At 43.0% G+C, this 24,326-nt stretch overlaps 1 protein-coding gene across 15 annotated transcripts in view; it reads right to left on the reverse strand.

Moving 5' to 3' along the window:
• Positions 1–5,055, reverse strand: part of RIMS2 (regulating synaptic membrane exocytosis 2) — a 575,734-nt gene extending 570,679 nt beyond the window's left edge. For all 15 annotated transcript variants that reach the window (XM_075549390.1, XM_075549379.1, XM_075549382.1 and 12 more), the window contains exon 1: positions 4,880–5,055. In XM_075549390.1, the coding sequence (XP_075405505.1) occupies positions 4,880–5,055 (176 nt within the window). The remainder of the gene's footprint in view (positions 1–4,879) is intronic.
• Positions 5,056–24,326: the final 19,271 nt, after the last annotated feature.

Genomic DNA, 24,326 nt, shown 5'->3' on the forward strand with positions numbered 1-24,326 from the left:
AATCTAAAAGCATAAATTCAAATAAATAAGAACTTAAAATTGCTGACAAGTGTAAAGCATACATACATACACACTGACAAGTGTAAGACATACATACACACATGCAAAGACTGCAAAATAAATGACTAATCATGCAAAAAGTATCACAACTCATTACAAACAAAATTAAAATTTAATAAAGAGCTTCTACAAATCACTAAGCATGAACAAGTGCAAGAAAACACAAATTACTCTAAATAAATGTAAATTCACTGAGAGGAAAAATACAAATTAAGTACAATGACCTATTTTTTTTTCACCAAAAAGTAAGCAAATATGACCATACACTGATTTGGCAAGGGTATGGGAAAAAGACTCTCAACAATGTCATCCATTCATATGACTTCACTGAAGGTGAACTTGGCAATATTTATTACAATTCCAAGTACACTGACCTTTTAAACCAAAAACTTCATTTCTAAGAACTTATCCCAGAGATATAGTCATCACACCTGTAGAAAATTATATACAGTTATGTGTCCCTTAATAACCACATGATCTGTGATATCATGTGATTTGGACACTGAGAAAACACCATACTCTATACCTTTCTACACATTAAAAAAACACTTCTAGATACACTAAAACATCTTTAGTACAGTACAGTAATAACAATGTTTTAATGTGTCACAAAACAGTAGGCATGTTAATATAAGCCAATAAAAGTTCCTCAACCTTTTAATAGACTTCACAAGTGGCTGGGACTTTGGATGTACATGCAGTCAGACATTGCCCAAATGTATGTTAGGTGGCACATGACTATATGTACAAAGATATTTATTTATAGCTCTAAAGACAAAATGGAACATACCATAGACTGCCGCAAGAACAAAAAACAAATCAGGTCTAGACAACAACCAGAATGTTCCTTAGAAGCAAAATTGGTCCAATGAGCCAAGGCTTTGGCACACTTGCTTTGAACTTATCAAGAAAGACTAATCACTAGAAAAGGGCCTGGATGCTGATACAGCAAAGTGTCAGTGAAAAGGAAGGAAACTCCCATGGAAAGATTGACACAATGGGCAGAGCAACAATCTTGCAGATGGTGCAGGACTAGGAGATGTTTCACTCATTCTGTGCGTCAGAATTGACTTGATATCACCTAACAACAAACATGAAAGAGAAAGCTACATATGAACTGATATGGTATGGATCTCCTAGAAAGCAAACTGCAGGACTCCATAAACACACATACACATACAAATACATACAAGACTTAATATGATACATATTGATTTACATGCCTATGATATTATAAGAGTAACACTAAATTGGTGACAGTAGTTACCTCTGAGTAGGCAAAATAAATAGCTAAGAATTTTTACATCATACTATGTATTGACTACTAGTAAAGAAAATGAAAAATTGTATCAACTGACTTGAAAGGTACTTTTAATTTTTTTTAAATTTTAATTATTAAAACTCATTTAGAATTACCCGCCTAAGTTTTAAATGTGAACTAAATTATTATATCGTAATAGGCACAGTAACGCTACCCTCATAGAATGAGTTAGGAAGATTTTGATCTTTCTTTATTTGGAAATCAAGCAATCCCTTTAGTGTTGATGGGAATTTAAACTAAGAATGAAGGGATAATACACAAGGCAAAAAACACAATTTCCAACTTTGTTACAGAAACTCTTATCTAAAAGACTATAATTCGAACATAGTAAAAACTCTATTGATTTCTGTGCTTGGCTTTCCTTATATATTCTTTTCATAATATAATACACACACCTAACAAAGAATAATTTTTAAAATGTATTCCTCATATTTTCCAACAAGATTTTTAAAGTGCCTCACTAATATTACAAGTCAAATCAACATTACTTATTAGGCACCAGCCATGTGCACATGTTAAGGATATTCTGCAAAACAATGAGATACCAAAGGAGTAAAATTGGATTCTCATCCTCAAGAAGTTCACAGTCTTATAAAACAAAGTATAAAAACATCAATCAGTAAAAGAACTTTATAGATTTCACCGACAGATTGTTATTGAAACTAAAAGTGCTACAGGAATTGATGCAATAAAGGGAATCTATTGACAAGGGAATCTACTGAGATGCAAAAATAATTACAAAATTATAATATTTCAATCTACATAAGATGGAATTGATAGTAGAGCTTTGAAGAAATTGCTAATACTTAAGAATTAAGAAATTGCTAATAAACAATTCTAAATGATTCAGGCTCCAAACAAGAATTGGTCTCAATCTCATTAAAAATGTTTATTACCGTAAAAATAGAAAACTTCCAAGCTAAAACTCTTAATATATGTATATTTACAGGTAATTTATATGCACACAAATATGGTCAATCTATACATTAAATAATAAAAAAGCTTTCTTTGTTTCCTAATAAAAACAAAAGTGTAGATATGAGTTCTAACATTTTCTTCCTCTCCTTCAGTATATCATCATATTGCCCTTTAGGTTTTACACTATACTTTGCATGAACACTGGATATAAATGTTGAAACTCACAGATCATGCAAAAAATCTTTTATCCAGCAGTTTCAATCATTTCACACAACAAGCTTTTCTTGTTTTTTTTCCTTTGTAACATAGTTTAGAGATGGTAGGCATGGATCTGAATTTCCATTTATTTTTCTCTGCTCATGACCTTCTCTAAACATGAATGTTAACATGTAACCTCAAGCTATTAAAAACCCAACCTCAATAATGTATTGTTTGCTGTTAATAAACTTTTAAAATCCTTCAAAACTATTTGACTCTATTGTAATAAACTGTCTCCTTGCCTCCTCTTATTGGATGATAAAAGCCAAAGAATGCTTAAGTTTAAACTATCAAAAATATTGTATTTCAATTGCTTGCTACAATTAATTTAAAAATAATTCTGGAGCGGTGTTACCCATTGCATAAGACCCTTTCCAAAGCTAAGGTAAGTAGAAATGCAAATATTTACTGAAAATAAATATGAATAGGGTTGCCATCAACAAAATGCCAGAGATTGTAAGAACATATGCTTAGAGAATGTTTTTTTACCAGAACTATGCAAATATGAATACATAAACACGATGATATTTAGAACAGTTGAAGAAAAATCTTTTGCCAATAATACATGCTGTACTTTGACAGTACTGAGAGCGATATATAAACAGAATTAAAGTAGCCAATAAACACTAAAATTTTGGCATACTATAAAAAAAGTCTAGATCAAACAGCTACGTTAGCAATACCAATTTTTAGCAGTATAAGCCCAAATATTTAACTGTCATACTGTAAGTTCCACAGCAAAAGCTTGGAAAGTTAAGCTATCGAATGTTCTTAAAAATAATTATTTATTCCACGAATTTCAATAAACTACTTATAGTTTATAAAATGTCTCATATCCCAACAGGCATTCAAATCCAGAAATTATCTGTAAAGAACCAAGACATCTCAACTGTGAGTTCATATGTCAAGAATACATTTGCTTCCGTAGTCCTTCAACTTTCGGCCAGAAATGGCACGAGAGAGATCTATGTCTATTTGATATGTTTGCTACCACAAATTATTTAGAGTAGTTTTCATTAAAGCATGAACTATATATTAAGAAGAACATATGTGGAAGACAGAACTGTTTCTAAGTACCTTAAAGAAGCCTGAACGCAACAACAACCTGTTTTGAGAAGTGATTAGAGGTCAGTGTGTTAGCTCTTTTCATTGACGAACCCTTCGCTAACAATGTGTGCCCTGTGAAAAATACAGTCAAAGTGTACTTGCTAACACCGTCCCAACTCTGGGGAAGAGCGCCGTGAGAAAAAGTGTCCCAACTGCAGAATGTACATGGCAAAAACCCATCGCTTAGGAATAACTCAAGTGAAAAAAAAAAGACAAGCTCCGTTTCATACAACACAAAAAGGCACGCGCTCGTACACAATCCCTTTCACGTCGCAACGGAGAGCTCAAACAGACATCAAATATTTAAAGCCAACTTGTAGAACCAAGCCGGGCCTGAACCAGGAGAGGCTATCTCCCAGCCAGCGCGAGCCCCGTCTGGACAGCTCCCTGGTGCTGAAGTCGCCCGGCGCGGCGCGGGCGCCTCCGAGCTCACTTTCAGCCCGCCGGTGTGGGCACAGCCCCGGCGCCTACACTGCGAGCACGGAGGGTGAAGCTCCACAGGGCTGGGCTGGGGGAAGCGGAGCCTCTGGTTGGGGTTAAGCAGATTTCCTGGTGGCAAGCGGCACGGGCGGCGGGGTGCAGGGTGTGAGGAGCCGCCGAGGGGGAGGGGCTAGAAGATGGCGACGGCCGCACACCCACCGGAGGCGCGGCTGGGCGCGGGCCCCTCGCCCGCCGCGAGCCTGGGCACCTCCTCACCTCGCCGCCTTGGGGACGGAGCCGCTGTGCGGCGGCGCGGGACGAGGGGCCCCGGCGACGACTGAACCCCCCAGCTGGCGCCCCTTCGCCGGGTCCCGGCCCGGGAGCACCTGTGCACGGCCATATTGGATTCCTTGCCCCGGTCCCTGCCTCCGCGCGGGGGCGGCAGGGGAAGGAGAGGGACGCGCGGCGCCCGGATCAGCCCCAGCGCCGCCGGAGCCCCGGACTCGAACTGGCCGGGACAGGAGAGCCGGAGGAGGGGCGCCCCGGGAAATCGCAGAGCCTACAGGCTCGCCCCCCTCACCTCCGCCGGCCTCGGCGCCCTCCCTCCCCGACACACACACCCGCGCTCGACACCCGGAAAGCAGCCCCGGCGCCGGCCGCGGCCCTCGTGGCCCCGCGCCCCCGGCGGACGGGCGGACGGGCGGGCGCGCGGAGAGGGCGGCGGTCCGGGGCGCGCCAGCGGCCGAGGGGGCGGAGGGCAAGGAGCTAGGCGGGAAGATGGAGCCCGGTCCTTACTTGAGCACGGACTGCTCCTTCTCCTCTTCTTTCTTCTGCCGGTCCATGACGGCCAGGATGATCTTCCTCTCCTCCTCCGTGAGGTGGCTGAGGTCGGGCATCTCGGGCGGCAGGGGCGGCTGCGAGGCCGCCGGGGTAGGCGCCGGGCGGCCCCGGGGCCCGACCGGAGCCGACATGTTTGGTGGAGCCGAACCACCCTAGGGAAACGGAGAGGCAACTCCGCGGGCGGCAGCACCGGGGCGGGCGGCTGGGGCAGCCTCCGGCGCCGGGACAAACACATACAAATCAACGGCCTTCCATCTGAGGCGACAGCCCCCCCGGCTCCAGAAAGAACGGGCAGCGGGGGAGGGGCGCGGGGGGAGGGGGCCGGAGAGCGCGCTCCGGGGAGCGAGCAGTCTTCCCGGGGGCGAAGGGCTGCCAAGTGAGCGGCGCGGAAGAGAGGAGCGGGAGGCCGGGCCTGGACGCCGAGGGCGCCGAGCGGCGGGGGAGGGCGGTGGAGTAAGGTAGCGGCGGCCGCCGAGGGTGGGGTGACACGAGCGAGCGCGGCGAGGGCGGCGCGCCGGCCCCAGCGAGTGTCCGGCCGCGGCGGGGGGCGCGCGCCCCGGGGCGGGGGAGGGGTGGCCCCCCGGGAGCGCCGGCCCGGAGCTGCGGGCTCCCGAGGCGCTGTCCCGGGAGCCGGGAGGAGGCGCCAGGCGGCGGCGATGAATTTCCCGGAGACCTGTCCCGCCGGCTGGCGCGTCACGGGGCTCCCCGGCGTGGCGGAGGGAGGACCCCTCTGGAAGCGGAGGGGGGCAGGCCGCGGGCGGAGCCCCCGGGGCTGGAGAGGAGCGGAGGAGGAGGAGCGGCGCGCGGCGGAGAGTCCCGCGCACGGGGGTCGCAGCGAGCGCCGACGAGGAGCTGCGTCGGGCGCCGGCCCGTCCGCATCACGCGCCCGCGGGGGTCCCTCAGCCGCCGCCCCTCAGGTGCATGGAGTCGGCGCGGAGGGCCAGCTCCGTGCGCCGCCGCCCGCGCCTCCTCCGCCCCTTCGCCTCCCGGGCTCCTCCCGCGCGGACCGCGTCACCTCCCCGCCGCCCAGGCCCGGGCTCGCGGGCGGTGGCCTCCCCTCCGGGCCGCGACCCGCGGGCTGGGGCGAGGTGGAGGGGAAGAGTGTAAGCGCGAGAGTGGGCGTCCAAGTTTTCGGGGTCGGGCTGTGGAGGCTGTGATCGGGTGGTGGCGCACGAGGTGTCGTGAGTGGGGGCGGGTGAGGAAGAAGGGAAGTGCTCCCGAGGTGTCTGGCCGGGAGGTGACGGAGTGGAGTGAGTGGCGCGGTGGGGGAGGGGCGCGCCCCAGGTGTCGGCTGCTGGGGGCGGGGTGAAGTGGGAGAGGGGCTGCCCGTGGCTTTGGGGCTGGATCTTGAAAGGAGAGCGGGGGTGCTCACAGGAGGTCAGGGAGCCCCGGGTGTGTGTCAGGGGTAGGGGACTAGGGACTGGGATGTCCCTAAAGGGAGGAGGGATGTGAAGGGTTAGGTAAGTGGGTGATGGGTGCGGACGTTCTGAAAAATGGGCGAGTGGAATGGGAATGCTCTTAGAGATGTAGGTGGGGTCGAAGGAGAGCGTGGAGAAGTGGGGAAATTGGGGAGTTAAGGGTTATCTAGGAGGTATGTGAGGAGGGCGGTGCTGTTAAGGTAGGAGGGTTAGGGACCACCCACCCAGGTGAGGATGAGCTAGCTAGCTCTTGGATCCAGGGCGTACAAACTAGAGAAGCAGCAGGGGGGTAAGGCTGTCGGGTTGGAGTCAGAGTCTGATTTTGGAATCACAGAGATTGATTTACGAGACAAGAGTAGAAGGAAAACCAGCCCCTTGGAGAACTGCTATGGCAGCCCCAGCCTAGCTCTCAGTGGGGTTGAGCAATGCCTCCCAGACAACCCTCTCGGCGGGGCGAGACCTGGCTGGGAGTAACTTGCCACCTGGGACCATTTCCTCTAGTGTGGGTGCCTGGCAAGCCCTGTTAGTGTGTGTGTGTGTGTGTGTGTGTGTGTGTGTGTGTGTGTGTGTGTGTGTGTGTGTGTGTGTGTGTGTGTGTCCGTACGTGTATACACCCCGACCCCGCCTCTCGCGATCCCCGCCTCTCGCGATTTATTGCCAGGCCAAAGTATGGTCTAACGTAGTATAAAACCCTTGGGGTTTGTATTTACTTGCTCGGTGTGTAGTAACCTCTCCCCTCCTCCTTCAGTCCCAAGGTACCTTCCAACTAGCTCTCAATTTAAGGGAGCTGGGGAACAGACAAAGCAGCCCCAGAAGTCTCATGTGGTTTCCGAGCTGAAATTTCTGTTTCTTTTCTCCCATGCCTTGTAATTGGGAAAAGGGAGAAGGGAAAAAAAAATACTTAAATGCTGTTTTTCACTATTGATCATTATTACCTGCTTCAAACCAAACTCGCATATGTAAATAATTCCATTTTCATCTCTTTGGAAGTAATTAAGCTCAATAAGATTTTATAAATCCCAATTTACTTAATCTTATTTTAGAGATGTTTTATACACCCAAGCTCATCCTATGGAAAATGAGGTGAGGTCTCCACATCCTTACTTCTAAGTAGTATTCTGGCTGTGCTTCCTCCAAGATTTGTTTGATCTTCTAGCACTATTCTTCTCCAACACACACCATAATTTACATGCATCTCTTCTTCTTGGATTGTCTTTATTCATTGTCCAGGTTTCATAAGCATATAAGGTTATTGAAAATATGTGGCTTCGGCCAGTAATACCTTAGCCCTCAAAGTCTCTTCTTTGCTCTTGAACATTTTAAATCAGCCTTGTGCTGCAGTTGCCTGGAGCAATGCATCCTTTGACTTCTGGACAGCTGCTACCATGAATGTTGATGGTGGGTCTCAGTAAAAGAAATCCTTAATCTTTCATCTCTGTTATGTTTCTCCCATTGTGAGGGGTTTTGTTTTCTTTACATAGCAGTGTAATCTGACATCTGTAATCTCTGATCTTCATCAACCAGGCAAGGCTGTGTCATCTGCACATTGCAGGTTGGTAATGATCATGATGCCACGTTCTTCATATAGCCCAGCTTCTCAAGTTATTTGCTTAGCATATCGATTGAAAAGGATATAACACGGATGCAAACCTCTCCTGCTTTTAAACCATGCGATACCCCCTTTTTCTGTTCAAACAACTATCTCTTTGTCTATGTACAGATTCCATGTGAACACAATCCCATCCTTTTCAAGATTATCCATAGTTTGCTAGGATCTGCGTAGTCAAATGCTTTGGCAAAGTCACTAAAACGCACGTAAAAACCCTCAAGTATTCTCTGCTTTCAGCTGAGATCCACCTGACACCAGAAATGCTATCCTTCTCCCACATGCTCTTCTGAATCCAACTTGCATATTTGGCAGCCCTCTGTCTGTGTCCTAATACAAATGTTTTTAAATTATCTTCATTAAAATTATACTTTCCTGTGTTGTTAATGATATTGCTTGATAATTTCCAGAGTCTGTTGGGTCACCTTTCTTTGGAATGAGTACAAACATGCATCTCTTCCACAACTCTTCTATCAGTTTGGCATGCTATCATAACTTGCATTACTTAATACCTCGGGTATTTCAAATACCAGCAGTAGTCAGGTTTCAGTGGAGCTTCCAGACTGGGATAAAGGAATGGGCAGTCCACTTCTAAGGGATTAGCCACTGACATCCCAATGACTAGCAGTGAGTACCATCTCTAAATCAAATGAATTTATCTCTGGGGTTGGGACTTTGATAGCTCCCCAAGTGCCTTGTTGGTAGGTGCTGTCAAGTCAGTTCTGACCTATAGCGACATTATACACAATATAACAACAGACAGCCAAGTCCTGCGGCATCCTCACAATCGTTCCTCTGCTTGAGTCCATTGTTGCAGCCACTGTGTCTCGTTGATGACCTTTCTCTTTCTCACTGCCCCTCCACTTTACCAAACATGATGTCCTTCTTCAGGGACTGGTCTCTCCTGACAACATGTCCAGAGTTCGTAAAATAAAATCTCACCATCCTTGCCTCGAAGGGGCACTCTGGCCATCTTTCTTCCCAGACAGATAGATCAGTTTGTGCTTTTAGCAGTCTGTGGTACTTTCAGTGGTACCAAGTGACTAATGTATAGCATATGTTAAGAATTTCACAGTGTGCATTGCCACACATAAAAATTGAGGAGAAAAAATCACAACTGAGAAGTGGAAAACCATAACACGTCTAGAGAGAAGTAATTTTTTTACCTAAAATTGAAATGTAGTTTCAAATATTCATACTCTCACATGCAATGAGATATACCAGAAAATACCCATACCTATGATTTTATCCTTGGAAACCCAAGGTTTAATAAAATGCACTTATTCCTCCTCTAGAAGAGAGAGCAGACCTGGAAATCATCAAAAGGGCAAGGGGGAACATTATTCAGCTATTTCTGGGCCAGATTTGAAAAAAACAACAGCACTTCCCACCCTCAAGCAAACTATCACCCCAAGCAGAACCAGAAGCTGCAATACAAACACTGCTCTGAGGCTTCAACTGTTAAAATAGCTCGAGTTATTTTGAGTACATCAAATGTGAACTTGAAAGTCGTCTTCCCAATTGGACGGTGTGGGCTTCCTTTAGCCCTGCATTATTTTCTGCCGGTGACATAGTTAGCACGCTGGATGCCTGCTGCTGTGTCTCCCCGAATCCCCACTGCCTCTTACCTGCCAGGACACAGTGCCAGCATATGACATGTGTACAGTGTGCTTGAGCTGGAATCACTGGGCCACCTGACTTCTTAGAGGCTGCAGCAGAAGTGAGTGGGATTGGTGTTGCTGTTTTTTAAGTCTTAACTCAATGTGTGTTTTCCTATTACAGGGATTCCTTAAATGTGAAAATATAAGACTATCTTCCATCCGGACTCACATCTTTTCAAAATTAAAGTATTTCATCACTATATAGATGAAATATCTATCACATACTCCCTTGCCATTGAGTTGATTCTGACACAGTAACTCAGTAGGACAGAGAAGAACTGACCCCATAGGATTTCCAAGGCTGTGATTTTTTAGGGAAGCAAACTGCCACTTCTTTCTCCCTCAAAGCTGCTGGTAGATTGAAACCATGAAGCTTTAGGTTATTGGAAAGTGGGGGGAGTGCTTAACCACTGCACCACCAGGACTCCTTACATATCACACTGAATAAGCTATCGCTGAATAAGGTAATGTTCCCCCTTTCCCTTTTGATGATTTCCAGCTCTGCTCTCTCTTCTAGAGGAGGAATAAGTGCATTTTATTAAACCTTGGGTTTCCAAGGATAAAATCATAGGTATGGGTATATCTCATTGCATGTGAGAGTATGAATATTTGAAACGACATTTCAATTTTAGGTAAAAAAAAATTTACTTCTCTCTAGACGTGTTATGGTTTTCCACTTCTCAGTTGACACAGTTTTGTGTCAACTTGAAGATATAAAAATGTAGGGGTGGAGTCTAGCCTGTCAATCAGGTCACAGCCTGGTGGTACCTCCTTGTGGACGTGGCCTTCTCATAAGGAGGTCCTGGGAACCTCCCCCCACCTCTCTCTGCCTTCACCATCTGGTTGACTGGAGCCACACTGAGACCTGAGTGAACCCTGTGATTCAGCCACCATTGTTGGATCCACCTAACTGCACCCACCAGCCTGTGATCTTTCTGTATCCTACACCATTGCATGTGGCTGCATAAATCTGAAGAGGGACTTATGGACCCGTATCAGACTGGGCTGGGATGTTTTCCTGATACATTATGTCTCCTTGATATAAAGCTTTTTTACACATATTTAAGTGTCACTGAATTTGTTTCTCTCGTCAACCTGGCCTAACAGAATATTTAAATAGGCTACTCTTCAAAGCAGTCACTCCGTTTAGTATAAGATTGCTATGCTGGAAAATAAAGTAAAATACCTTCAAAGGGCCTCTTTTTCTATACTATGACTCAGAGGTGTTTTGCTTTATATATTCTGGCTTATTTTACTTAAACTGTTTGTTACATCTCACTGTGCCATGCATAGCCTTACATTTCACTTGGGCCCATCCCTCAAATGCATGAACACAATTTTGAAGTTGAACTGAAGCTATAAAATGTTGGTTTTAATTCTAGAAGTAACTCATCATCTGGATCATGGAGCTAACTTGCTGGATTCCTCTAGGCCAGTGAAGCATGCGAGTCTATATATTCATCTTTTATAAATGAGTATAGCCTATTGTAATCTACTACTTAACTTCCCAGGAGCTATCACTAAACTAAAATGATAAACTAAAGCTAAAATTGTTAACTAGGATTCTCACATCACTAAGATTTACTGAGGACTCATTTGTCACATATTCTGCTAAGAGATCTGGCTGCCAGACAAGGCCTGGAACTGTAGCAACCCTCCGCTACTCCACAGGAGTATACTCCACAGGAGTATGCTAGAGCATTGGCATTTCACAGCTTCTCCTAACAGGTCTCCCTGCTTGCCCCTTGTGGCTCAGTCTTTTCTCAGCATAACAAAGAGTACTCTTCCTAACACATTAGTCAGATCATATTACTGCACTGAGTAAAACCCTGAGTTGGCCCCCAGTTGAGTCAGAGAAAGTGCTAAACTCCATGAATAGCCTGCAAATGGCATGTGATCTCTCTGACTCCTGCCCCACCACTGTCTTTCAGGCTTTCCTCTAGCTGTTCTCTCTGCTTGGAACAGACGTCACGAGGAGATGCAGTGATTTGGTTCACTCCTCCTTCTTCACATCTTGGTTCAGTTGTCCATCCTATGTAATATACCAGCCCACCATCCCCTTCCCTGGTAATCTCCTTTACTTTGCCCTACTTCTTGTTTCGTAAGACTTACCCTCTCGTACAACTGTAATTTCCCTCCAAGATGGATAACATTACCAGCTCATTATGTTTCTCAGTCATCATCAACTGCTCTAGGAGAATGTGAACACAGGACAGGGATTTTTACTAATGTATTCCACGCACCTACAACTGTGTGTGGTTTCCTGATAAATGTTAGTTGCATTAATTTCAAGGAAGACTTTTTGCCATTATATTGTTGGCTTCGGTTGAACAGGAGACGATTTCCAGGTTCCTTTAGAATTCAGCTTCTGCCTACCTCTCTAGCAGCATCGGCAGCCGCCCAGGGCCTGCCAGTATCCCCTCTTCCATCATGACAGTCTACCTGCAATTAACGAAATGTAAAACTTCTCATCTGTGTGACCTTCTATTCTTTCATCATGGATCCTCTTTTCCTCTCCCGCTCTCCCACCCTTCTCTCTCATAACCTTCTTGTCGGTCTAGTTCACTTCTTTGTCTTCTTCGCCATATGCACAGCCCTCCCTTCTCTTCCCGCCTTCTGCATTACCCAGACTTTCTAACACGCTACATGCATTAATTCCTTTCACTGTCTTCCCAACTGGTCTGTGGATTCTTTAACATCAGAGAATGTGCCTTTCATTCGAGTTCCCCTGGGTCTAGCAGTGTCTCACACATGGTAGCAGTTCAATAAATATATGCTCAGCAATTAGCAGTTAGAAGAGAATGAGGAAACCGTGGAGTCTAAAGCGAGGAGAGAGTTGTGGCAAGGGATCACCGTAAACATACATACCTCATTTGCTGTGCTTCACAAGCCTGCTTGTTCTTGACAAACTGAAGGCTCGGGCAACCCTGCATCAACAAGCCTGCCGGTGCCAGTTATTTCCAACAGCGTGTTTTCACTTTGTGTCTCTGTGTGTCCCATTTTGATAATTCTCCCAATAAAGTCCTCTTCAGGCTCACAAAACCCATGCAATGAAGCCAACTGCAGGACGGTCACAAGCCAGTGGGTAGGAACTTTTTCAAAATGCTGTTGCACACTTAGCAGACGTATAGTGTAAACATAATTTTTATACACACTGGAAAACCAAAACATCTGATTTATTACCTTGGTCTGAAATGGAGTTTTCAGTATCTCTGAGGCATGCCTGTTTGCTATGCTAAAGAATTTGAACTAATAGCCATCAAATAGTTGCTAGAGATCTTTTAGCTACAAAAAGACCAAAATCAACTTTGATTTTCAGGAGAATAAACTGCCTCATGGCGTCATTCATACTCAAAATACCTGCTAATAGGATTCTTGAAAGGACACAGGTGCACAATGGTTTAGGGTCAGAAACACCAATTGAATTTTTCACCCTCTGTTTTCGAATTTTATTTCTGTAGCTCTTTTGCTCATTAAATTATAACAGCATGATAATGAGGCTGTCTCTGACCCTGTTGGGGCCCAAGGACTCCACTTGTTACAGGGGGGGCCAGTAGAATGACCCCACTCCTGGTATCATAATGTGTTAGTCAGGGTAGACTAGAGAAACAAATCCATGGACACACATGTATATAAGGAAGAGGTTTATATACACGAGCAATTGTACATTAAGAAAACATCCCAACTCAGTCCAGTCCAAGGCTATAAGTCTGATACTAGCCCATATGTCCTATTCCAAGCTATAAAGTCCTCTTCAGACTCACGAAACCATGCAATGAAGCCAAATGCAGGACAATCACAAGCCAGTGGGTAGAAAGTCTTTGGGTCCAGTGGCATTATAAACATCTCAGCGCTGGCAGAGGTCTCTCGGTGGTTTCTCCAGCCTCCGAGGTCTGGTTGCATGCACTGGCTTATCTGGCTCAGGGGATTAGGGTAGTTCCATGTGTCTTGTCAGCTGCAATGTCTCCTAAGGAAGTCAGCAGAGAGAGAGTTATCTCCTGCCTCTAAGGAGGAAGTACTGGAGTTCCCAGAATTCTCAGGAGTAGGCCATGCCCACACAGAGGCCTCGTTGGCTATGATCTGATTGATAGACTAGACTCTACCCCTACACATTTAATCCTTAAATCGACAATTATTAACTACCACAGAGGCCAAGGTCATGGTTTAAATCCCTTGGAGAATCTGTGGGTGCGGCGGCCATAGTTGACTTATTATTTGCCAGTTGTCATAGGGCAACATGTTATTTCTCGCTTAGGAACTGGGTGGAAGAACATGACTGGTTCATCGAAACTTAATCACCATTATTGGAGAAGCAACTGAAAGTGCCTGGCTATTAGTTACAGGACCATAGTGTCACTTAAAATTAAAATAGCAGTATTATATTAGTTATAACCAAACATCATGCATCAGAAAAAGAATACATTGTTTGTTCCTAGACAAGAAGCTAGAGATTAGGACAGTTGACTTATTGGAATCCCAGGCCAAGAGGTAATGAAAATTGTAGTGGATGCTAGTGTAGATAAATTTAATTAAGTACCTTTTGTGTATTTAGCAATATAGACAGTTATTTCTTCATTGCTATGCCATAAAACACATGGAGCCATTTATATTAAAGTAGGAAATCTCACTCGAATCATTTTCATTTATGGTACTATAAAAATTATTTCCATTTTTGTTCCCTCTCAGCAATTAATAAGCAAATCTGTAACATGAAACAGGACAATGTTAGAGGTTGGAACATTTATGCTTAATTAATGCTGCTGTGTTCTTAATTACAACTTTATAATTACAATTCTGCCGAGTACTGAAATTTGTAAGGGTTAAGTTCTGTGAGCAGAAATAAAATTGCCTTATGAACAAATAAGGAACCCTAGTGGCATAGTGGTTACCCATGGGAGTGCTAGCTGCAAGGTCAGCAGTTCAAAACCACCAGCCACGCTGAGGGAGAAAGACAAGGCTTTCTACTCCTGGAAAGAGTTATATTCTTGGAAAGCCAGAGGGGCAGTTCTACCCTGTCCCATAGGGTCACTGTGAGTCAGAATCAACTCATAGGCAGTGAGTATTAACATCTGAAAAGGTGTCAACCAGGTTGTATACCTTCTGATGGGAGAAAACAATATCACCTTTGAAAAGATCCTGGCCAAAATCAAATTTAAATGTGAACATCTTCTATACTAACCAATTCACAGAAAGACTGAGGACAGTGGAATTTATTAATCTGCATGATGGGTCTGCAATCTATATGGAATTCTACAGTGCATTCTAGAAGACCAAGTGAATCTACTGGAAAGTAATTTCCAGTAACTCTATTGCAAGGGAAAAAAATAAGTTTAAATGAGTCTTAAAAGACATCAACCAAGCACAATTGAAGACCTCAGTTGTACCCTGAATTTTTTAAAAAGAAAAATTGGGAGAAAAAAGAATTGGGGGTTAAATTTTATAATTGAATATTTGAACAGGATAATTTGGTGAAAATATAGAATTGTGCTTTTTAGGTTAATAATGATAGGGTAATTATGTTGAAATAGAATTCTTAATGAAGTGTATGAAATATGTATGGTTGAAATGTGATACCAGGGATTTGCTTCATTGCTGGGCATGTGAATGAGGCAGGATTGGCCAAGGGTGATGGTGACTTGGCTGAGTGATGGGTACATGGATTTATTTCTATTTTGTGTGTGTGCATGCGTGTATGCACACACATACATATATATATATACACATACATATATTTTGTAATACTTCTCAATAAATTTCTTTCAAAGAGAATGAGAGCAATTCTATACTAGTTTCTAATTTCCTCTCTGGTTTTCTTTCATTAACCCAGGTGCAGCTGGTGGGTTGATACCCTTTGCCAAACACTCATTGTTAAATGGATATTCTGTTGCATGTGTCCAGATTTTTTAACCACCTCATGACATCCTAAGAAAAGTTACACTTTTTCCATCAGAGAGATAAGATAATAGGCTCTAAGAACGAGACTGAATTTCTGCACTCATTTTCAAAGCTAGATTTCCTAGTTCCCTGTCTATTATTCATTCTGTTACACAAAACGAAGGCTCCTTCGTGGCATCATTGATTACAGATTGAGCTGTTAACTACAAATTAGCAGTTCGAACCCACCAGTGGCTCTGCTAAGGAGAGATGAGGCTGTATGTTCTCACAAAGATTTACGCCTCAGAAACCCTAGGGATCAGTTCTACTCTGTCCAATTATAATGTCACTATGAGGCAGAATGTGATGGCGGTTGATAGACACAATGGCTACAATACTGCCTACAAATTTGTAGACCAAAATGTCTACAAATACTGTCTACCTATCTAAAAGTTGAGTTCCCTAAGAACAACAGTCTGTCGTAGTGTGCTGGCTTGTGTGTTGATACAATGCTGGAAAGCTGTCACTGGTATTTCAAATACTGGCAGGGTTACCCGTAGTGATTAGTTGACAGCAGAGCTTACAAACCAAGAACAGACTAGGAGGAGGGAATAGGCTGTCCAGTTCAGAGGACGTCACCACTGAAAACCTATGAACAGCATGGAAGCATTGTCAGATACTGAAACCTTAATGAATAGAAACAGAAAGACGAAGCTGTCTGCTTCCATTAAAGATTTACTGCATCTGAAACACTGTCTAGGGTTGCTATGAGTCAGAATCAATTTTGAAATGACATCAGCCACTTTTAATGTGATGTCTGGCATATAAAAAGCATCATAAAAGAATTATATTTAACCAAACAACACTCCTTGTTACAGACTGAATGGGGCCCCCACCAAAAAAAAATGTTGAAGTCCAACATTTGTACCTATGAATATGACTCTGGAAATATTTTTCTTTCAATATGTTGTTGTCAGGTATGGTTGAGTCCATTCTGACTCATAGTGATGCTAAGTACAAGAGAACAAACTCCTGCCGGGTGCTGCCCCATCATTCCCATATTTGAGCCCATTGCTGGGGCAGCTGTCAGTCCATCTCCTTGAAGGTCTTCCTCTTTTTCAGGGACCTTCTACCAAACATGATTTCCTTCTCCAGGACTGGTCCATCCTAATAACATGTCCAAAGAATGTAAATTGAGGTTTCCTCCTCCTTGGTTCTTTTTTTTTTTCCCCTTTCTTACTTTTATTGGGGGCTCTTACATCTCTTATCACAATCCATACATTCCTCCAGTGTGTCAAGCACATTTGCACATACGCGACCATCATCATTCTCAAAGCACTTTCTTCCCACTTGAGCCCCTCATTATCAGCTCCCCATTTCACCCCCTCCCTTCTCCTTGTTTCTAAGAAGCATTTTGACTATACTTCTACCACTTCAGGCAGTCCATTCAATATTCTTTGTCAACATTATAATTCAAAGGCATAAATTATTTTATTTCCTTTATTAATTAGCACTCACATGCATTTAAGGGGGCTGAAAACATATCTTGGGTCAGGCTCACCCTTCTCTTCAAAGTAATATCTTTGCTTTTTTAACACTTTCAGAAGATCTTTCGTAGCAGATCTGCCCAGTACAATACCAACTTTGATTTCCTGATTGTTACTTCCACGGATATTGAGTGTGAGTGTAAACAAAATGAAATCCTTGATAACATCACTACGGCTCTCCATTTATCATGATGTTGTTTATCAGTCCAGTTCTGAAGGTAATATCAGATTAGGTTGAGTGTAAACCTAATCCTTTCTGAGTGATGTTTTATTGTTAGGTGCTTCCTGATTCAGCTCTGATTGAGCAATCCTGTCTGTGTTGTCTTAATTAATATTCTAGGATTTGCCTCTAGGTTCTGATATCTGTTGTAATGGCTACACAGAACTCACAGACAAAATCCACGATTCAAGGGTTTAGTAAGGAAGTGAGCAAGCTGTAATGCCAATGAGAAATGACCAGGATTGAGACGTTTATCAGGACGTTTTACAAAGTTCTGTTGAGTCTTCTAATGAATGTCCAAAGGGTATACAATAAGTGGTCTGCTGTAAATCTCGACCTTAAGGCATTCCGCTGTAAGCTTTGTGAGTCAGCAAGTACAACTTCCCCAATTATGTGCAGAGGCACCCTACTCCGGAAAGCCAGCCTCCTGCATGGAAGCACTCATCTGTACTTGGGTTGAAAAGTGCATCACTCTGTTCCATGCTTTGGCTCCTGGTTCTGCTGCTGCTCTTATGATGTTGTAGCTGTCATCTGGATCCAGCAGGTTCACTGGACACATACCTCAGGTCCTGGGGATGCACTCCACTCTCACCTCTTGCTGGCTCTTTCCTCCTCCTGGGTTCCTGCTGCTTCTCAGAGGGCTCATTTTAAACACAGCAGGATGGCATTCCAGGGAATCCTACAAAATTGCTCACTGATAGGTAAACCCTATCAGTATCTTCTTCCACCTTCTTATCAGACCCCTGCAGAGAAATGTCATTTGGTGGGAGTTAAAAACTTGGCTAGAAGAACCACATTAAATAACGCACTGACTCTACCCCACATGCCACAGAATGAAACACTGTTTAGCTCTGCACCATCCTTGGGATTGTTAGGTTTGAGCCCGGCCACTGAGTCAATCCATCTGCTGGATACTCTGCTTTGCCAGCCATGATGTGCTTTTTCAGGGACTGGTATCTCCTGATAAGATGTCCGAAGTCCATGAGATGAAGTCTCGCCACACTCACTCTGAAGGAGCATTCTGCCAGTACTTCCTCCAAGACTGATTAGTACATTCTTTTCACAGTTTATGAAACTTTCAATATTCTTTGCCAACACCATATGTCTAATGCATCAGTTCTTCACCAGCCTTCCTTATTCATTGTCCTCCTTTCACATGCATATAAGAAAATTAAAAATTTTCCTCAGAGTGATTGTCTTTGCTCTTTCACACTTAAAAGAGGTCTTATACAGTAGATTAGCCCAATGCAATTGATATGTTATTTGATTCCTTTATGGCTGCTTCCATGAACACTAGCTTTGGAGCCAAGTAAAATAAAAGCCTAGACAACTACCATCTGGTTTCTGTTTCTCCAGTTGTCTAGTGGTCTGCTTGTGAGGATCTTTGTTTTCTTTTCATTGAGTTGTAATCCATACTAAGGGGTGAAATGTTTGATCATCATCAGTAAGTGCGATAAGTCTTCCTGGCTTTCAGCAGAAAAGTGAGTGTCATCTGCATATCAAAGATTGTTCATGACCTGTCCCCCAACCCTGGTGCTATGATAGTCTCCATATAACCCAGCTTCTCAGATTATGGGTTCAACCTACAGATTGAATAAGGATGGTGAAAAGATGCAATCCTAAAGTACTCTTTTTCCGGTTTTAAAACATGAAATACCCCCCTTGTTGTGTTTGAAAGGCAGCCTCTTGGTTTGTGAACAAGTTCCCCAGGAGCGCAATGAAGTATTCTGGAATTCCCACTCTTTGCAATGTGAGGCTCTATTTGTTAGGAGCCGCACAGTCAAATGCCTTTGCATGCCAAATAAAATGCAAATAAACATCTTTCTGGAATTCTTTCATGTTAGCTAAGGTCCGTCTGCCATTGCAGCTACTGATCCTCTTTGTTTCCAGATTTCATATTCCAATCCAGTAATTATCAATACATCTTGAATGCATTCTGTTCAATTTCAGACAATGGCGTTAGTGGTTGCCTCATAAATTTGAATAGCAGTTGTTTTAACAGGTCTTCCTTCTAGGTGTGTAGATATTATTTTACCACAGACAGCATTGAACTTCAAGATAGATCTTCAGATATTCTTTTGACAAGGAATATGACCTGATTCCTCTTGAATTTATCATTCCTGACAAATCAACCATATGATTGCTAGATCCAAAATGGCCAGCATACTGATCTTTATGCGTCCCATTTCATTTTTGATGACTTCCTATTTTCCTAGCTTCACACCATACCTTCTGCATTCTGATTATTCATGTATATTTGCAACATTTCGTAGGTGGGGGCTTAAAATAAGAGAAAAAATCAGACATGACAAGCGCTCCTCGTGTCATTTGACATTACAGGCACATGCGTCTACATATGCAGGAACAGCAAGGACTACTGGCCATTCGTAGATGCTGACAGAAACAAAGAAGGAGCTCTCCTAGAATCATCACTCTGACTTACAGCCTCCTGAACTTTGAGAAGATAAATTTCCATTCTTTAAAGCCACCTACTTCATGGTACTTTTGCTACAGCAACACGAGGTAACTAGCACGTTCCCTAATAACTGTCATACTTAAAACTTTTTAATTGTGGGGAAAATGAATGTTTTAGTTAAGGTGACCGTGTGTGCCTGCTTACTTGATAATATTCCAGTTAACCCAGGAGAATGCTTGTTGATCACAGGTAATTATTAATTACAACTCTGCCCACTACCCCAGACGTCCCAGTTTGGGCATCAAAGCATATGGTCAGACTGTATTTAGTATATTAATTAGGTGCAGGTGCACAATGTATGTGTTGGGTATAGAAAATTTACAAAATGCAAGTAGTGGACATCTGGAGAAAATATCTGTATCTTATCCATCCTTGTCATTATCATACTATTGTGTTATACATTTGCTTTCAAAAACTCACTGCCCTCAAGTCAATTCTGACTACTGTCATCAAGTTAAATCTGCCTCGTAAATGACCTTACAGAATGAAGTAGAACTGTCCCTGTGGGTTTCCAAGCAGTAAATCTTGGTAAGAGCAGAAAGCCTCATCTGCTGGTGAGTCCAAACTGCTGGCTTTGAGGTTAGCAGCCACTATGGTAAACATAGGTTCCCTTCCAGAAACGAGTAAATCACTCTTATTTGGTTAGAGTATATTCTCCCCTAAGACAAGATTTATACCCCAGCTGGAATCCAGGACTAACTTAATAGAAATCACAAAAGTATCAATTCCATATTCCAATGAAGTTTCATGGCAAAAATGAATCAAATTGCCTGGGGATTTGTAAAACAAGCATAATAAGTAATACAACAGTAAATAACAAGGACCTGAAATACAATACGAATAAGTGTTCCTTTAAAAACATTAGCAAGTTTACCAAATGTAAGAGAAGCTAATAGTCTTTTATTTGAAGGCATGTATGAAGTCACTGCCTGGGAGAAAGATGCTGCTTTCTACTCCCATAAAGATGTAGTCTCAGAAACCCATAGGGGCAGTTCTCCTCTGTCCTACAAATCAGGATCCACTCGATGGAAGTGAGCAGTCGTGGTCCTATGAAGTCATTGTAGAAGTCTTGGTCAAGATCTAACTACTCAGGAATATCCTGCAATCCAAGATTTCCTACAAAATTATGGGGAGGAGATGAGTCAGTCAGGGTGCGATGTAGTACCGATGAAGAACACAGCTTTCCCCCTAGATCCTGGATGCTTCCTCCCCCCAACTACCATGATCTGAATTCTACCTTGCAGGGCTGGATAGGACAGAGGCTGTACACTGGTACATATGAGGGCTGGAGGCACAGGGAATCCAGGGTGGATGATACCTTCAGGACCAGTGGGTGAGGGGCAATACTGGGAGAGTAGAGTGTGAGTGGGTTTGAAAGGGGGAACTGATTACAAGGATCTACATGCGACCTCCTCCCTGGGGGACGGACAACAGAGAAGGGGGTGAAGGGAGATGCCGGATAGGGCAAGGTATGACAAAATAATAATCTATAAATTGTCAAGGACTCATGAGGAAGGGGGAGCAGGGAGGGAGGGGGTAAAAAGAGGACCTGTTGCAAAGGGCTTAAGTGGAGAGCAAATGCTTCGAAACTGATTAGGGCAAAGAATGTACAGATGTGCTTTATACAATTGATGTATGTATATGTATGGATTGTGATAAGAGTTGTATGAGCCCCTAATAAAATGTTTAGAAAAAAGAAGAGGGAAAAGATGGGTTTGTTTTCCACATTGTGACTGACTGCTCTGTACTGCAACTGTCTCCCTCTGCCTTCGAGGCTTGCTTAGTCTTATCTAGATGGTGTTTGATCCAGCCGCTTTCGTCCAGGTCTCTTACTCCGCCAGACAGTGAAATTCAAGAAACCTGCATCCTACATCTGATGAAAGGAGATGCAAAGCTTACTATCAGCTGTGTACTGATAGTACTGCATCCCTAATTACTTCGCTATCTTCCTGATTAGCGTCATATAACACCAAACTGAAAGGGAGATAGAAAAGAACCTGGTCATTTCCCACAAGGGAAAGGTGAAGAAAGGATTAGCAGAAGAAATCAGGAATAGTGCAAATATATTAGAGTGTTTATTTTCCAAGGCAAGGGCAATTTAATTCATCCCAAGATCAACAAGAGAAGATGTCTTGTGCTGATTGGCTCCATTATAGAGTGTCTAGTATAGACAGATGGTGTTGCCATGGTAATCATTGTTTTAAAGTCATTCATCTCTGGGGGTTTTCCATTTCCTCCTGTCAACCAAAACCCCTAGACAAGTGATCAGTGAGATTTTGTATACTTTTCAAGTGTAATGATTCTATGAAATGCGACCATTATCTAATAATTCTGAAACATCACTCATTCAGTGAGCTTTTATTAAGAAGGCAGAACTGTGTGAGAAGCAGTACATACCCCCCAAAAAATGCATGGTTTAGCATGCAATATAAAAAACTGATCATAATCCAGAATACTACATGCTTTGAGAGAGCGATCTATAAAATTTGGTGAGAGCACAAAGAGGATTCACTAAACCCTGGCAAAGAACCACAGAAAGATGAATTTCAATAGGGTTTTGGAGGCCAAGAGAAAGGCTTATTTAGGTGTAGAGATACGAAGATTGATACACAGAATTGCAAATGATTTTTGGAGGGCTATAATTTGAAGTATAAAGGCTTTATGAAGTGGAGAGCAAATGCTTTGAAAATGATTAGGGCAAAGAATGTACAGATGTGCTTTATACAATTGATGTGTGTATATGTGTGGATTGTGATAAGTGTTGTATGAGCCCCTAATAAAATGTTTTTAAAAAAAAGGCTTTATGAGATTGGAGAAAAGGCAAGGGCTGGAAATAAGACTGGGACTGAGCTGAGTCAGGTCATGAAGAAAATTCATAACAGATTTTCTATTATAGTAAAGGTGTGAGTACGGTGTATTTCTAATTCAAATGGGCATAAAAGTCACCTGTGGTGGGACATGAGATTTCGCCTTCTCCTATGCCCTAAATGATGTAGCTCTCACTAGTCCATGGGCCACATTTGGAACGGGAAGTTTATTCTAAGCAGGGAAGTAATGTGTGTGGTGAGACTGTCTTTAAGGGAAGTCACGTGATCAACACCCTATTGTCTTAATTTTTTATTCCTTTCTTTTAAAATGAATCCTTTTGTTATAAGACATTTGAGGGCTTTTGAAAAATGCAACAAAGAATTAATGAGGAAAAACTGCAAATGGTATTGTTGCAAATCTATTTTCAATAGAGTGAGGCAATCTGGGCAAGCTCGACCACATCGCTTTCCTTTGAGAAATAACACCAAAGTTTGGAAATCCCAGAAGACAACTCAAGATCCTTACACCCCTGAGGACATGAGCTCCTTTCTAAGTACGTCTTTGAGAATGATCACAGACACCGTACCCATGTGGAAGCAATGAGTAAACGTGGCTCCTCGTTAAAGCCTGGTGCAATCGCCAGGAGTAGTTCCAGAGATTTAAAGATGAGGTCTATTTCGGGCTTTTCCAATGACCATCGAGAAAGAGTGCTTTACTTATTAGGAAGCGGTCTGTGATAGGGAAAGGAAAATTTGTTACACACTGGTTTGACTAAAACGAAATATACTGACTCATGTAACTGGAAAATCCAGAAGTAACAAAGGTTTCAGAATTGGTTGATCCAGGGATGGAGATTTCATTCTGAATCTGTGCTTCCCTGACCATGGTGTTGATTTTGTTATCCTTTCAGTCACCAGAACAGTTATTTAAACAGCTCGAGATTTTCCATATCCAGAGTGAGTCTCTTCCCTTGTCCATTCACCAGAAGTTCTCAACTGTGCACCTCTGGTCAGAGCACCCCTGACTCATCTCTCTGTCCAAGGCCCAACTGACTCCACTGTAGCAAGAGAGTCACATAAGAGTGGGAAGGTTTACCAAGGGCACATGAGGGAGAGGGGAGTGGGAAGGGAGGGGGAAAAAAAGAGGAACTGATGCAAAGGGTTTAAGTGGAGAGCAAATGCTTTGAGAATGATCAGGGCAGGGAATGTGCGTGCAGATGTGCTTTATACAATTGATGTATGTATATGAATGGATTGTGATAAGAGTTGTATGAGCCCCTAATAAAATGTAAAAAAAGAAAATGATTAGGGCAAAGAATGTACAGATGTGCTTTAGATAATATGTATATGTATGGATTGTGATAAGAGTTGTATGAGCCCCTAATAAAATGTTTAAAAAAAAAAGAGTGGGAAGGTAAAATGAACGTTGGGGAAATAAACATATTTACATGATCAGCTGGGAAAAAAAAGAATGCTGACCTTCCCTTAATTTTAATTTATGTCCACTTATTTTTAAAATGTTTATATCATGTTAGTTCTTTTATGATAATATACTGTGAAATATAAGAAGATGTTGGTTTCTGAGTCACAAAACTCATATTAAAGAGAGCCTAAGGAACAAACACAGTCATATAAAGGTTGTAAAGATTACTTATCTCGTGTAGCCACCAAAGATTGGGGAAGCTAGATCTATGAGAAGAATCGGTACAGCAAAGCTCCGCAAAAACCAGAACTTTGGAAAGACAGAAACCTATCAGAGATGGAGAGGCAGGCAGCCGCCATCAAGATGAGCG

The sequence above is a fragment of the Tenrec ecaudatus genome, chromosome 5 (genome assembly GCF_050624435.1).
Source record: "Tenrec ecaudatus isolate mTenEca1 chromosome 5, mTenEca1.hap1, whole genome shotgun sequence".
NCBI lineage: Eukaryota > Metazoa > Chordata > Mammalia > Afrosoricida > Tenrecidae > Tenrec > Tenrec ecaudatus.